This window comes from Oryx dammah, unplaced genomic scaffold (assembly GCF_014754425.2).
Source record: "Oryx dammah isolate SB20612 unplaced genomic scaffold, SCBI_Odam_1.1 HiC_scaffold_3, whole genome shotgun sequence".
NCBI lineage: Eukaryota > Metazoa > Chordata > Mammalia > Artiodactyla > Bovidae > Oryx > Oryx dammah.
The window spans coordinates 69,004,664-69,019,869 of NW_024070187.1; the positions used below are offsets into that span (position 1 = coordinate 69,004,664).

General features: G+C 49.9%; 1 protein-coding gene across 1 annotated transcript; it reads left to right on the forward strand.

The window, feature by feature from the left end:
* Positions 1–10,978: 10,978 nt before the first annotated feature.
* On the forward strand, positions 10,979–13,124 carry GSX2 (GS homeobox 2). The gene is made up of 2 exons (XM_040238221.1): positions 10,979–11,555; positions 12,241–13,124. Exons 1-2 carry the CDS (start codon positions 10,979–10,981, stop codon positions 12,579–12,581), a joined length of 918 nt encoding a protein of 305 aa, XP_040094155.1. The 3' UTR covers positions 12,582–13,124.
* The last annotated feature ends 2,082 nt before the right edge of the window (positions 13,125–15,206 follow it).

Below are 15,206 nucleotides of genomic sequence, written 5' to 3' on the forward strand. Positions count from 1 at the left end.
CCTAGAGGAACAAGATTGAAATGATCTATTTTGTGACTGATGGAAGGACTGACAATTCACACTAGTTCATCTCCCTGGACCTCAGTTTCTCTAGTTGTAATATGAAATGAGCCAGTAGGATAATGGCAAAATTCCATTTCAGCTGCTAAATTCAAGAACGTAGATGGTGCCACCAATTCTCACACTTTTCAAGATTTATTTTTGATGTATTTTTTTTCTCAAAAAAAAAAGTCTCAGTAAGGAAATTCAATCTTTGAACTGCCCTTTATGGTTTAAAAGAAGATTATTTGGGGATCCTAGTTAGAACATCAAAAAATGAATGTTAATAAGACAGATTTCTTTAAAAAAAAAAAAAAAAAGTATGCCCTGCAATTGTTTATACAGTATCTTGTTCCAGGGAGTTACCTAGCTAATCAGGAAACATTTGCTATGTCATATTTCATCAGAAATCTTGTTCACAAGTTAAATTTTGTGTCACTGTTAAAATACTCCCTTTCACTTTAATGGTACATGAGCGAACTTAAAAAGCTTCTAAGGTTGCCTGAAAGAACATTTGGCTCCTGTAGATTCTTGCTTTTTTCCCCCATTACTTTATCATTTCTTCTTGACAAGAGCACTATTGGTGTCATTAGTTCTGGAGCATAAGAAGTCACTAGAGCGACTTCCATGGTAGTTCAGTGGCTAAGACTCCACACTCCCTATGCAGGGGGCCTGGGTTTGATCCCTGGTCAAGGAACTGGATCCCACATGCCATAACTAAGAGTTTCCATGCTGCAACTATTAATAAGATCCCACATGCTGCAATGAAGACCCAGTGCAGCCAAATAAAAATAAAGAAAGAAAGAAGTCACTAGAGAAGACTGAAGACCAGGTATCTGATACAGCCTGATTCTGGAGAGGAATCCAGGATAATCATACATAGATTAATTTAAATCCTTGGATAATCTCTTAAACTTGTAGCCCACAAACATAGCATCTCCCCTTCTCCCACACTGCATGTGACCCGGGAAACATCATCATCACCATCATCATAGCTGGTAGATTGAGCGCTTACCGTGTGCCAGGCATTTTCCCACAGTTATCATGACTTAACTCATTTAACACCCACAGCCACCCTATGAGAAAAGTCATGATTCTTTTCATTGTCAAAAGAGGGGAACTTCACACCCAGGGCCTCCTAACCCTAACCCCAAGCTCAGTAGAGCAGTGAAAGGGTTGAGGCTGGGATGGAGCCGGGATGCACAGGCACTTAGTTCAGTGAATTGTCTTATTGATATCACTGTCTGTCTTAAAAGCCTTCCATGCCCTTCTGCTTGAGGGCAGAGGCCAAAATTTTAGTTTGTATCAAATCTTAAGTATTTGGCAAATGAACAGAAAGCCCTGTGAAAACTCCATAGTGAGTGAGATCTAAGCTATCTAGTTCTCCTGGCATCCCCAGCACCTAAAGCAGAGCCTGGCTTTGGCTAAATGTCCTAAGGCAGAGGACATATAAATGTTCCCTGAGTGAGAAAATGGATGGAAAAATCATCCAGACAGGAGTGAGGGAAACTGGAGGCAGGCAGTGAAGAAAAGAAGGGGACTCCCGGAGGCATTGCTCCAAAGCCCCTCCCACTTAGCAGGTCCTGGCTTCACGGTGAGGTTCTCTCCAGGCTCTGCTTCCCCCGCCCCGACTCTGACCGGGCAGGTTCCAAGGCCCCTGGTAGGAGGAGGAACTTGCGCTAAGGAGGATGCCCACTAGGTGGGCTGGAGGGAGCCGCTATGAGGCTCGCGGAAGGACCCGAACCCCATGCACGCGCCCCACGAGGGCAGGTGGACTCACATGCCAACTTCACACACACACATACACACACAAACACACACAATCTCTCTTCCACATTCACACTCATACTCAAACACTCATACTTCCCATACTCTTCAGTACACACTTGCGGGCCTGCACACACACGTGCTTCCACAAACGCACATACTTCTCGCACATACGCATGGGACCCCACACTTCTCACAAACTCACAGTCACACTCCCATTCATACACCCTCGGCAACACATACATCCTCACACAGTCTCTTTAATTCTCACATTCATACATCCACACACCCCAATATTCACAGGCACCCTTATGCTTACAACCCCCATTCCAGCTCCTAAATACCTACACTCTTCACTTTTACGCTTAACCCGCTACTCATATTCACACTCCTCACCTCTTCATACACTTGCTGATACACACATGCACATCACACATACCCTCCAGCATGCACTCATTCGCATACTCACTCACCCTCACCTCCACACTCTCTCACACACGCTTCCCTCGCCCTTGCGCACGCAGTCACAGGGTTCTCCAGCCCAGCACTCACGCTTGCGCATGCGCACCTGCTACGGTGAGGACGCTGTGCCCAGCGTGGATGCCCATGTGCTTGGAGTTTGGGGACTGTTCCTGATGGAAGTGTTTGCAGGTTGCGGGTTCAAGGCGATCTCTTAGAGTCGCTTCGTTTTCCAGTGAGAAGTTAGCCAGGGAGAGGAGCAGATCAAGACTCAGAGAGGGAGACGGACCGGGAAGGAGTGGGTTGCAGGTTCCCCGCGGTAGCAGCTGGAGCGCTGGGTAGGGGCCGACCCGCGGGGAGTACCTATTCACCCGCGTCTAGAGAGCAGCATCGCCAGCCTCCGACAGCTTCTGTTATCTCTCGGCCTGGGGAAGGGAGTGACTGGGCGCGGACTTGGGACAGCCCCTGGCCGCGCAGCGCCAGTCCCTGTGACCCAGAGGACACAGCACAGAAAGCTGTGAGCCAGGGTGAAAAGCGGGACGGGGTCAGCGTTAGAAAATCCTCAGTTTGAATCTTCCCTCTCCCACTTCTAAGCTGCGTGGCTTTGGCAAGTTGCATAGCCTCTCTGAGCCTCATTTATCCAATCTGCAAAATGAGGGATTAGTCATTCAACAAGTATTTATTCCACTCCTAATATATGCCACCTCTGGGCTAGACGTTTTATAGACACCTGCGAATAAACAAAACAGATGCAGTTTCTGCCCAGTGCAGCTTGCAGTCAACTGGGGGAGGTACTCAACCAGCCCTGAAATAAACCTGAAGACATACATACCGATTATGATGACAGCTTTTGAAATAAGAGTAACATGTTGCTTTCACCTGGCCGACTGTCTTTAGCACTTACTATATTCTGGGAGCAAGTGAATAGAGACAGTTATATTCCCTATCTCATCCCACTCCAGTCTATGCCTTTTCTGTAATCTGGGCTACATTAGACTGGCCTTTGTAATCTTTAATTCGCAGGAAAGCCACATTAACCAAGGAGTGGACAATAAGCAAATTCAAAAGCATAGAAGTATCTTCCTCACAGGGTCACTATGAGAAATAAATGATACATTAAAGGCTTAACTCATAGCTGATATAGTAGGTGCTCCACTACTATACACAAAATAGATAACTAATGAGGCTCTGCTGTATAGCACAGGGAACTCAATGCTCTGTAATGGCCTATATGGGAAAAGAATTTTAAAAAGAGTGGATATATGTTTAACTGATTCCCTTTGCTGTATACCTGAAACTAGCACACAACATTGTAAGTCAACTATCCTCCAATAATACTTCCCAGATGGCTCAGTGGTAAAGAATCTGCCTGCCAATACAGCAGATGCAGGTTCAATCCCTGGGTCAGGAAGATCCCCTGGAGAAGGGAATGGCAACCTGCTCCAGTAGTTTTGCCTGGGAAATCCCATGGACAGAGCAGCCTGGCTGGCTACAGTCCATAGAGTCTCAAAGAGTTGGACACAACTGAGCACATGCATACTCCAATAAAAATCATTTTTAAAAAATATAGTAGGTGCACAATACATATTGGATATATTATTAGGAGATAGTATTACCTAGTGCTTAAAACTTCCGACTTTTACATTCTAAAGACAGGATCTGAGTCCTGGCTGCCTTATCTCTAGCTCTGTGACCTTGGATAAGCCTTTGAACTTTAATAAGATTCAGGATTCTCACTGAAGAAATAACAGAAAAATAGCGCTTTATCTGGTAGGGCAGTTATGCAAATTAAATGAGGTTTTGCGGGCAAGGCTCTTGATTAAGGGCAAGGCACACAGTGAGAGCTCGGGAAATAGAAATGCTCATACCCTCCTGTTTCCTCCCCTATAAAACCGTCCTAAGCTGTAAGGTTTCTCCAGGCCAAAAGAGCCTTGAAATTTAGAGCGCAGTCCTAAATAGGGACTGCCAAGATAGAGCTCCAGGCCTTTGACGAGCGTGGGGAATAGGAGGTGGCGAGGTTTTCCTGGCGGGCCCAGGTTGAGGAGGCTACTGAACTGTTCGCCCAGAAACAGAGGGCTGGAAAAACCAACGGACTGGGCACCTTTAGGGAGAAGACGCCAGCCTGCGGAGGAGCCTTAGCTGGCAAATCCCTCCGGGAAAAGGAGTGTGGGGGCGGAGTGGTGGTTGGGCAGAGGACCCGTCTTCCTGATTACTCACTACAAACCCTGGGCTCTGGTTCCTGCTTCCCAAACCTCAGGATCCGTGGAGCTGCAGATCGCAGATAATTACAGAAAACAAGAGACGCCACGAACTCTCACTAAGCACCAGGCCGGGTGCTAGGCATCCCCTAATTCCTCGAGAAGACTCGAAAGCGGCGGGCAGTCTTTTCCCTGGTTCACAGAGGCAGACCCCACCAGTCTAAAGGGAGACCTCCTTTCAATTCTTTCAGTTAGCCGAAAGAGACTCCTCTCGGCATTTGGGCGCGCCCTTGGGTGGCCTGACACATTCCCTGCGATCCCGTCCCAGGCCGAAGATAGCCGGTGGTCCCGCAGGTCACTTCACACTTGAGCTTTCTCCGCTCCCAGAGCCGCTAGGGCTCGGCTTTCATATTGACGCGCCCTTTTGTAATTCACCAGCTCTGAGTTGGTTTACGCTTCCTTCGACAAAGTGGATATTTCCAGGGGACGGGCCTTGTGCAGCGGACCCCCTAGTCCCGAACCTGTTATATAGTAGGCTCTCAGTACACACTTTCAACCACTATCAGTTGTTCAATGGGACTCAAAGCGGTTATTATTTTGGATAAGCGAAAGTAGGATTTATCCATTATTTTTCAGCCCTCACCAGCATCAGGACCACGTAGAAAGTGCGCCATGGTTTTGTTTGTTGTTTTAAATTTCAGTGTTCTGGCCACACACCATTAAATCGAAATCTTTAGGGCATCCATACTCCCCAGGTGATTTTGGTAGATGGCCAAGGTTGAACACCAGAAATGCCAGCTTGCTATAAATTATAATGATTCATTCTCTTTTTGGAAACCTTTTTAAAAATAAAAAACCATCCTGAATCCCATTACTAAGGAGCCATTTGGGCCCAATGCTTTCAGGAAACTTAGGCCAAGGAAAGTAGAGAATTGGTGTTAATTCAGCCCTCCCCTTATATTCCCAGCTCCCCCCTTCCAACCAAAACCACTAACTTTGAAAAACCCAGTTAAAAAAAAAAAAGGCAAGCGCCAAGAGAACTGGAGAGGGAGGGAGATACAGCATTTGCTTCAATTATCTGGATAATTGTTCCCCACCTCAGACCATTGTTACTAAAATGAAACAATATTCTATAGGATACTGTCTGGGCCTTTTCAGGCTTGCTCCCTGCGGAGCCCAGCACACGCTGGGCACTGAGAAGGCCCTCAATAAATTTTATTCTAGTGACAGAGGAGAGCTTTAAATGGGGGAGGGATGCCTTGTTAGGCTTAAGGATTTGGGACGGGGTGAATATTAATTAAGGTGAAGTGGGGAGCAGAAGGGCTGTGTGGTGGGGACTGGGTGCCATCAAAACTCTGTTCTGAAGGCAGTTCCCGAAATTCTCCACCAAACTCCTCACTTCTTTCCCAGAACCTCCCCCACCCCTTCCTCTCTGAGGGCTGAATTGAACTCTTGAGCCTGTGGTGAGCACAAAGGCGAATTCAGGTTTCTCAAAGGCCCATCGGTTCTGAATAAACAGTGGGGATAGGCAAGATCATTTCTGGTGGTGGGTGAGCACAAGGTCCGCAGCCTGTGCTCTCCATGGACTGGCCTCTCCCGTATTGGGGCAGCTGACGGGGCAGCCAGGGCCTGAGTCCTCACCACTCAGCCAGCGCTGGAATGTGGGGACTGACTCCCAACTGCCCGTCTTTCTCCCTACTAGGGGTTTTTCAAAAGGGGCTTGGGTTCTCTAAGAGTGTGTACTTGCTAATTGCAGCCTCGGCCTTAATGAGATTCTTTCAACTCCCCCAAGCCCGTTGCAGGTTACAGCCTCATGTGGGGACCCTCATTCTCCACCCTGGCTACACATCCCGTGAACAATTTCCTCTCTGGCTCCTGAAAAGCGAGCGAGCGCCCCAATTCTGCTGAATGCACGTCTCGGTTCATCCAAAGCCGGCAGGCTTTTGATGGCCACAATGCAAGTTACGCCCAAAGAGTGTCCCTTTGGTCATATCGACAACGCTTGGCTTCACGTTTGCAAGTTAAACGGGCAGAAACCCTGCCGAAACTCCCACGCCAGACGCTGGGGCATTTCCCTCCACCCTGCTCACAACACAACTGGGGAGTGGGTCCAAGGGAGGAGAGGGAGATTTTAGAAGGGGGAGAGGGAAAAGTCCTGATTCTCAGTCACCATCTACAAGAAGTGGTGGGGGAGAACCATTTTCTCCCGTATTTCTCTCTTATTTATACATGTATTTCCATTTTGCTTTGTTGGCAGCTTTATCCAAACAACAACAACAACAAAAATCAAATGAGAGCGTTTTCTCCTTGTCTTCACCTAGGTAGCTGCTTTCCTGAGGCCCCTGAAATGTGACTCCTTCATAAAATCAAAATTTATGATTATTCAAATGTTGGGGACTGTGAAAAGAGAGGAAGAAAGAGAGAAAATTAATATTGCAGCTGTTCTTCTGATTAATGAGAGATAATTGCTCATGAAAAGTCACCCCTGTGGCATTTTGTTGTCTCCTGGATCTTTGTTCTTTTCCACTATTATTGAGGACTTTCTTGAAGACTAAGCGGTTCTTTTCAATTTTGGGGTATTCAGAAAGGGTTGCCTGGTTACAGAGAATGGGGAAATCTCGGGCTATATCGGGTAAGATGTGCCACAGACAGCAATATCACAATGCCACTCGGAGAAAAGGATGGATACAAGTTAACGATGCGCTTTCAATAAAACATTCATAGACTTGTTCACGCTTTGATAATGACCTCATTAAAGGGAGCTGGGGGCAAGTAAGTCCTGTCTCCTGTTTGTGTTCGTCTAACAAAACCCAGCTTTGAGATCATTCATTGCTTTGGAAACTAATATGAAATCAATGTAAGAGGAGCAAATAAATCCGAGGCGGCCCGGCCAACTCCCGGCTGTCGGGCCCTGCTCGCGGCCTCCTCTGTATCGGGCAGAAGATCTGGCAGGAGAACCGTGTGGGCAAACGCTGAAACTGAGAGGAAAAAAAGGACTTGGAGTTGGGGGAGGCGGGGAGCAGAGGGAGGGGCAAAGTAGGAGTTACAGCCGCCGGGGGGGAAAAAAAACAGTAAACACGTCAGTAGGTCAGAACTGTACGTTTGTTGAATAAGTAATGCTAAGTCCACGCAATCCCTTATTTCCCTGATTTTGCAGGTGACAGGAAACAGGAAGAGGAAAATGTGGGGTTCAGGTCTGGTGTGATCCCAGATGGGGGAAAGTACTGGAAGACTTTCTGAAAGCTATATCCAAGAATTCACATCTCAAGGTCGAGCTGCGAGGAAACCACTCAGCCAGACTCGAGTTGGACAGTTTAGAGGCAAGAAGGTGGCTCTACTGAACTGCTTTGAATTTTTTCCGCTCAGTTGAGGGTGAGGATGGGGTATCCCGACTGTGCAGGGCTGGGAGATGGTGGGGGACAATTTTTGTTACCTTTGCATTTGTGACATCATCAAAGCAAAGCCATCCTCTATCATCCCTAGCAAGAGGGAGGAAAAAAAATCAAAGGATTCCACACCCCCCCCCCCAAAGAACTAATTTTCTCCTTGAATTATGAAAGCAATGGCTTAGGTAACAGCCAGTACTCTGTACCCGACTGCTTAATGCCGAATAAATCCTTCCACGTGGCTCCCCGAGTCGTGGCAATTAGAGCTCATTATAGGCTCATAAGAGCTCTCACTTCGGGGATTACTTAATGGACGATGAAATTTTATCGGACAGGATCACTGAGAAATAAAATTGGGTGGCAGCGGGGGCCCCATAGGGGCACGCCAATGGCCTGCCCAGGGTCCCTTTCAGCTTCAAATGGGTTGGAGAAGCTGCTATTCTGAGGAAGGGCAGGGCTAGCAGGGTCAGTCACAGAGCTGTCCAGGGCCGTGGGGGGAAAGGGGGACAACGCACATGGAAGGGGAGCTTCTGAAGATGGGGCTGGAGTGGGGGAAAGAGGAGAGACAGAGAGAGAGATTCAAGGAGAACTAAAGAGAGACTCAGGTGTGGAACATGACCCCAAAATACTTGCTCACGGTGGGCTCTAGCCATTAACCCAGTACCCTAATAGACACATTTCTCAGTTGCGTCTGCTTTCAGCCTCAGTCCGGCCCCAAGCTGCTGCTCCCCTTGCAGTCCTAAGCAACCTCAGGGGCCTCTCACTTTTTTCAAAATTCCCCAGCACACCAACCGGATGTTTCTGTAGTCAGACATTAGTTTGAGTTAGATGCTCAAGCATCATAATTATAATTCTCTAAAATAAATGGTCCTCACATAGGCACAACTCCCAGCATATGAGCATAGAAGTTTTCCCCACTCACAGAACTAGAACCATTGCAGATCACAGTGAATAAATAAATGCATATATTATATACAATTTAAGTGAAAAAATATGTATATACTTAAAAGGGAACAGGGTAATCATGTCACCTATTTGGACAATTTAGGCCTCTAAAAACATCCTGGCACTAGGTACCTCCCAGGGGGGTAGAGCTCCCAGTCTTCTTTTTGAAGCTGTAATGACTTGGGGACTGCCTGGATTCTCGCATTTGAAGATGGGCTGAGCCAAGCAGGCTGGGTTGAAGCTGAGAGCTTGCGATGGCTGCAGCAGCAAACCTTGTGGTACAAAAGTAGTTACAGCTGAGCTGCCCCGAGTTAAGCCCTGAGACTCCTTAATTGTTGTCACAAGATGTTGGATTAGCACATTTCTGGAATAGCTGTCTGTTTACACTCTGGAGACCCACTGTCCACTAACCGCTTTCTAATTGAATTCTAATCACATTCAAATAGCTCAATAACCAGCCTCAGCTGCAATTCATAAAACTTTAATTGCCATCCATAAATCCTGGGCTCCCCAGAGCGGGGCGTCCCTACAACCCAATTATACTTCTCTAGCAGGCAAGAGAGATGGTCACAGAGATGGAAAGGGAAAAGGAGAGACAGAAAAATAGAGAGAGCGAGCCATGTCACCAGCTGAGAAGCTGGCCTCCCCTAGGATTTTGGCCCTTGGCTCTCACTGGCGGAGGGGTATGGTCCCCAAGTTTCTTCTCATCATTGTGATCTCAGGCCTGAAGTTTGCAGTCTGAGGAAAAGGATTGGACTTGGAGCTGTTGCTCACCCTCCCTCCTCCAGCCAGATTTTCTACAGGGTCAAAGAAGAGAAAGCTGTCATTTCTGTAGCCTTGCCTTCCCCAAAGATCAATAGCCCCTAGGTGGGCAGCTAGTCTCTCGCACAGTCATTGGTGCAGCAGTCTTCCACTGCCATTCAGGGAGGTTTCCTTTGCCAAACCACTTCTCCCTTATTGAGGCATCAAGTGGCTCAATTCCTTTTAATTTTTATGGGCTTTAAAGGGGGAGCATAGAAGAGAGTGCTTCCTACTTAGTCTTCTAGCTGCCTAAGATCTGTAAAATGCGAAGGGGTGGGAGATGGCAGGACCCAGAGCAAAGGCTTCCCTCAGCCCCTGCCCAGTTTCCAGAAGGGCCAGGGTTTGGGCCTCTCCCCAAAGTCCTTAGGATGGAGTTTGTAGGGTTGGCCTGGAAATGTAGCAGTGGAACCCCGTGGAGAAAGAAAAGAGTGACCCCTTCAGTGTCTCTCTCTGCCAAAGGGGGAGTTTGGGGTTAGAAAAAGGCACAAGGAAAGGTGGTTGATCTGAGTGGTCCCAGGAAGGTCCCAAGTGCAAAGGAACTTTAGAACTTCTCAAGCATCAAAGTGAAAAGTTCCTCTTCTTAGCCGAGAGGCCTCTCTGTTATGCCTCCCAGATTCCTCACAACTAACCACCTGAATGACACTGGCCAAGTCCAGAAGCTGGGGGACTCTGTGTGCTTGTGTGTGCCTGTCCCACGTTTCGTTCCAGGACTGGGCCGCTGCCAGTCCACAGCGGCACAACCCTGTTCTAAACCTCAGGCTTCACACTATTCCGTGCCGTATCCACGGCTGGCACAGAGGAGCAGGGAGCACGGGGCATTCCGATTAGAAAGGCCTCCAAGTCCCCACCTGGTGCGCTGTGCGGCCGGAAGCTTGGAGGAGTTGGTCTGGGGCCCAAGCTAGGCAGCGGGGTGGGATGGAGGATGCAGCTCTGTGATTTCTCGGGAAAGCGTGGAGAAAGAGGGGGAGGAGGCCGGCCTCCCCGGAAAATTAACAAAACCTACACTTTGCAAAGTCTCCCCCATCCCCCTCCTCCGAATTCTTCCCTGCAGCGCGCCCGCCCCTCCTCGCCGCTTCTGTTGTGACTCGGGCAGCCTATCCCGAGGGTGGGGAGCTGCGGAGGAGCAAGAGCCGAGCCGTACTCCGCAGCATCACGTGTCGGGGTGGGGGCTATAAAATCCCGGAGCCGGGGCGTCGGGCGGGGGACGTGAGGACCAGCCCTCTCCAGGGACCCCTTTGTTCGCAGTCCAGGCGCCGACACCTCGGAGTCCCCAAGGACTTGACCGCCTGCATCCGCGCCGCGCCCGGGGCCAGAGCTCTGGACAGGAGAGGGGAGGGGGCCCCTACGACCGGCCGGGCCCTCCAGCCACCCACCCCTCCCGACATGTCGCGCTCCTTCTATGTCGACTCGCTCATCATCAAGGACTCCTCACGGCCCGCGCCCTCGCTTCCCGAGCCGCACCCCGGGCCAGATTTTTTCATCCCGCTGGGCATGCCGTCCCCGTTGGTGATGTCCATGTCCGGGCCGGGCTGCGCGTCCCGCAAGAGCGGCGCGTTCTGCGTTTGCCCGCTCTGCGTCACTTCGCACCTGCACTCCTCTCGTGGGCCCGCGAGCTCTGGCGGCGGGAATGCAGGGGCTGGGAGTGCAGGGGCCGCGGGTGGCGGAGCCGCAGGAGCCGCCGGGGCCCTGCCCCTGCTCAAGAGTCAGTTTTCTTCGGGTCCTGGGGACGCACAGTTTTGCCCGCGCGTGAGCCACGCGCACCATCACCACCACCCGCCGCAGCACCACCATCACCACCACCAGCCCCAGCAGCCCGGCTCGGCTGCAGCAGCAGCAGCGGCCGCGGCAGCAGCGGCGGCGGCCGCGGCGGCCTTGGGGCACCCGCAGCACCACGCACCTGTCTGCACCGCCACCACCTACAACGTGGCGGACCCGCGGAGATTTCACTGCCTCACCATGGGTAGGGCAGGTCCTGGGCACCTGCGCGCTACGCCTTGCCGGCTCCCGGGAGTAAAACATCTCGCGTTCAGTGGAGGAAGTGGGAGCCTGTGGGGTGGGCAGAGGGGGCGGAGGGGCTTTTAGAATAACTGCGGAGTCGTCCCCGTAAGTTCCGAGAAGGTGAAAGTTAGCCTTGCCAGCCTCTCCAAGCAGCTTGGTGCGCTCGACTCCAGTACCTGGTGCTCGAGTCTGGGATAATAGCGGGTCCTTTTGAGACTTTGAACTTGAGGGCTGAGAAACCAGAGGTTAACTGACTGAGGTCCGGGGTTGGTGTGTTTGAACTGAAGTGTGGCAATCGGGCGTCGAGGCTGGCTAAAAGCGTTTCGATGCTTTTGGTGAAGCCTGCCTGCCTTTCCGCTAGGCTGGACAGGACACCACAGGACACTGCCAACCCCTCACCCGCCCCCACTTTAATCCTCTGACTTTACATCCCCGAGATCAAAGGCCTTCGCTTGCTTTGGGCGTCTCTGTCCTTCCCGGCTAAGTAAAGATTTGTCTCCAAATGAGAAAGAGTGAGGGATGGATACAGGTGTTTGGTTGAGCTTCGCGGGTGGGTCTTTGAGAGGCAGCGTTTCCAAGGCAGGGCCCTGAGGTGGGAGCGCCTCGCCGGAGAATTACCTTTCTGCCCTCTCTTGGCCCATCTGCAGGGGGCTCGGACGCCAGCCAGGTACCCAATGGCAAGAGGATGAGGACGGCGTTCACCAGCACGCAACTCCTAGAGCTGGAGCGGGAATTCTCTTCCAACATGTACCTGTCTCGACTCCGGAGAATCGAAATCGCCACGTACCTGAATCTGTCAGAGAAGCAGGTGAAAATCTGGTTTCAGAACCGCAGGGTGAAGCATAAGAAGGAAGGGAAGGGCACGCAAAGGAACAGTCACGCGGGCTGCAAGTGCGTTGGCAGCCAGGCGCACTTCGCGCGCTCCGAGGATGAGGACTCCTTGTCGCCGGTCTCGGCCAACGATGACAAGGAGATTTCCCCCTTATGAGGGAGGGCCGCCCCCACACACACCACGCGCTCCCGGCATCTCCCCTAACTCCCGATGTGGCTGGCATCCAGGGGCCAAAATCCTCACCCTTTCGGTGGTCCCACCTGGAGAAGCTGGAGAGGAGCATTCCCCGGGGGCGTACATACCGGGCCTGACCCTTCTCCTGTCTCCTTGATCTGTCTGTTTGGGGCTCCTCTCGCAGTTATAGGTCGTCGTTGTTTTTTATGTAAATAATCTAGATTCAACTCAGTTTTGTCATATAACAAAGGAAAAACAGGACTGGTTTAAGTTTAAAACTGTATGTGGGTTTTTTTTTTTTTTTTAAGCGCATGTCATTTCCCTTTCCCTGTCTTTCAGAACCAGATAAGAACATGGGGTTTCTTGATTATTTTTTTAAATGAAGGTATTGAGTTGCAAATAACTTAGAAAATTAAACCCTGTAGGTCTTGCTTTCTGAAAATTTGCCTGAGGAGAGTCTCAAATCCAAGTGACTGGAAGTCTCTTTGTGAATAGTTTTATATAAAATTTATATTTATATTTATTTAAATAAATGAGACAAAAATCAAAGTTTTAAATTCGTGGTGTTGGCTCTCACCAACTTCCCCTGTCTCTCTCTTCCCCATATGGATAGAGAATAAAAGCGTCTGAGAATTTACAGCAAAGTAATGACTGTAACTTGATAATGCAAGTCTCTTGGTTGAGGGAGTTTGTGACTGTAGGATTTGTGTCACCAAAACTTCTGCCAGGACACTTTCAGTCATGATGCTGCCTACCAGGTAGTACTCCCCATTCTTAAAATAGCTCTCTTCCTCACAATTGACAGGATAAATCCATTTAGAGTAACACTGACAATTAACAACAGGCAAACCTTTCAATTTATTTAGCAGGGGAAGTTGAAAGTCCCTTACTCCTATTTATTTTCTGTAGCAGTCCCTCCTCCCTTTTTTTTTTTCCTTCTTCATTTCTCTCAAATACTAAAACCCGAATTATGTGAAGGAATCTGAATAGTAGGAATTGTTTTAGAAAGGGCAACAATCCATCAAACAGGTTGGAAGCAAACGCATGGAAACTTACGAATGATGCTGCAAGTGACTAGAAACAATACCATTTTTGAGTGTTTGTCTAGCTAAGAAATTAGCTGGTTTCTACCACTGCTGCGGAAAAAAATTTTTTTTCAGGAATAGGGAGTTAGTCTGTCCAAAGATATACATTCTCAATTTTCCAAAATAGCTCAGAGGTGCCCTTGGACTTTGGGTTTTTTTTTTCTTTGTCTCCTTTTCACCTAAATTAATTCCCTTCTAGTCCCACTGTTCCCATCACCTTGCAGAGTTCATTCTTGCAAGCCTGGCCCTGGAGAAGACTTTGGCTCTGCCCTGGCTCTGCCAAGCAAGACAACCTGACTCTTCAGCACAGCTAGGTTATGTCCTTTAATGGAGAGAGTGAAGCTGAAACATGGAAGCTAGGAGATCTCATTCCCTGAAGGCTGAGTCCCACTAATAACCACTGGTGTTATTCCTGATTATTTTCTGTAAAGATGCCACCGCAAAGGTCCAAGCCATAGGAACTGTTAACAACATATTCTCACACTTAAGGTCTGATTTACTTTAGGTCTATAAGGACTGAAATCTCAACAGGTGAGGCTGCAGATCTAATATGGGAAGGAGGAAAAAGGGGAAAGATGTGACCATGGTTTCCCTGGCCAGAGATTTTCTCTCTCTCTCTCTCTCTCTCTCACACACACACACACACCCCAGAGAACTCAAGGAGAAGGAAAGTCTCCTTTCAGACTCCCGAGGCCCGCTGTCAACTCTTCTTATTCTGGGGCTAGTCAGGACAGGCGAGGTGCGGGGGTGGGGGTGGAGGGGGTGAAGCTGGACGGCTCGCCCTGAATAGGGAGCTGCTGGTGCTTTGTGCAGGGACATGGGACTGGGCCTGCGCAGTGGTCACAGGCAACCGGCTAGCTCCTGCCCCGGGCAGAGGCTCAGGCTCTGGATCGCTCTCTAGCTCACACACAAGCAGAACTTCGGGCCCCTAGCCCTGCCGCCGCTAAGGGGAAGGGGCGCTGGCCCGCTGCCTTTTCCGAAGATCCCTTCCTCCTCCTTCCTAATAAACAGGCATCTCTGGACACCAGTACAGGGGTGGAAAGGAGGGAGTTTCGTAGCGCAAAGAACCAGCATCTAAGGAAGAATCCCTTCGCAGGAAGTAACCGAAGGCCAAAGAGCCCCGGCTGCGCCTCTGAGCGCTCCTGCCCAAAGGGAAGCCTCAGCTGGTTCCTAGACAGACGACTCTGTCCCCCTCCCATCCTCACCCGCCCCGGTCCCTCTGTTGTCCCCAGGCTTGTTCCTCCCCAAGTCTCTGCCCTCGCAGATTTGAGCATCTGCACCTCGCCTGACGACCCCCATCCCCGCCCAGACCCAGCGCCCAGAGCCACCCATTTGCCATACCGGATGCCGTTCCTTGGCCAGCTCCACCTCCCTGAGAAGGAGACGCGGTACCAGTCCTCCTTGGATGGTCTCCGTACCTCCCCCTCCCCTCTTGGGGAAATTCCTTAGGGAAGAGAGAACAAACAGGGGATCCTGCACCAGAGGCATAAAGATTCAGGCAAAGACGTTGGACATTCTCCAA

Coding starts and splice junctions, on each gene's coding strand:
- GSX2 (XM_040238221.1), top strand. CDS start 10,979: ATGTCGCGCTCCTTCTATGTCGACTCGCTCATCATCAAGGACTCCTCA. Junction 11,556..12,240: donor ATTTCACTGCCTCACCATGG/GTAGGGCAGGTC, acceptor GCCCATCTGCAG/GGGGCTCGGACGCCAGCCAG.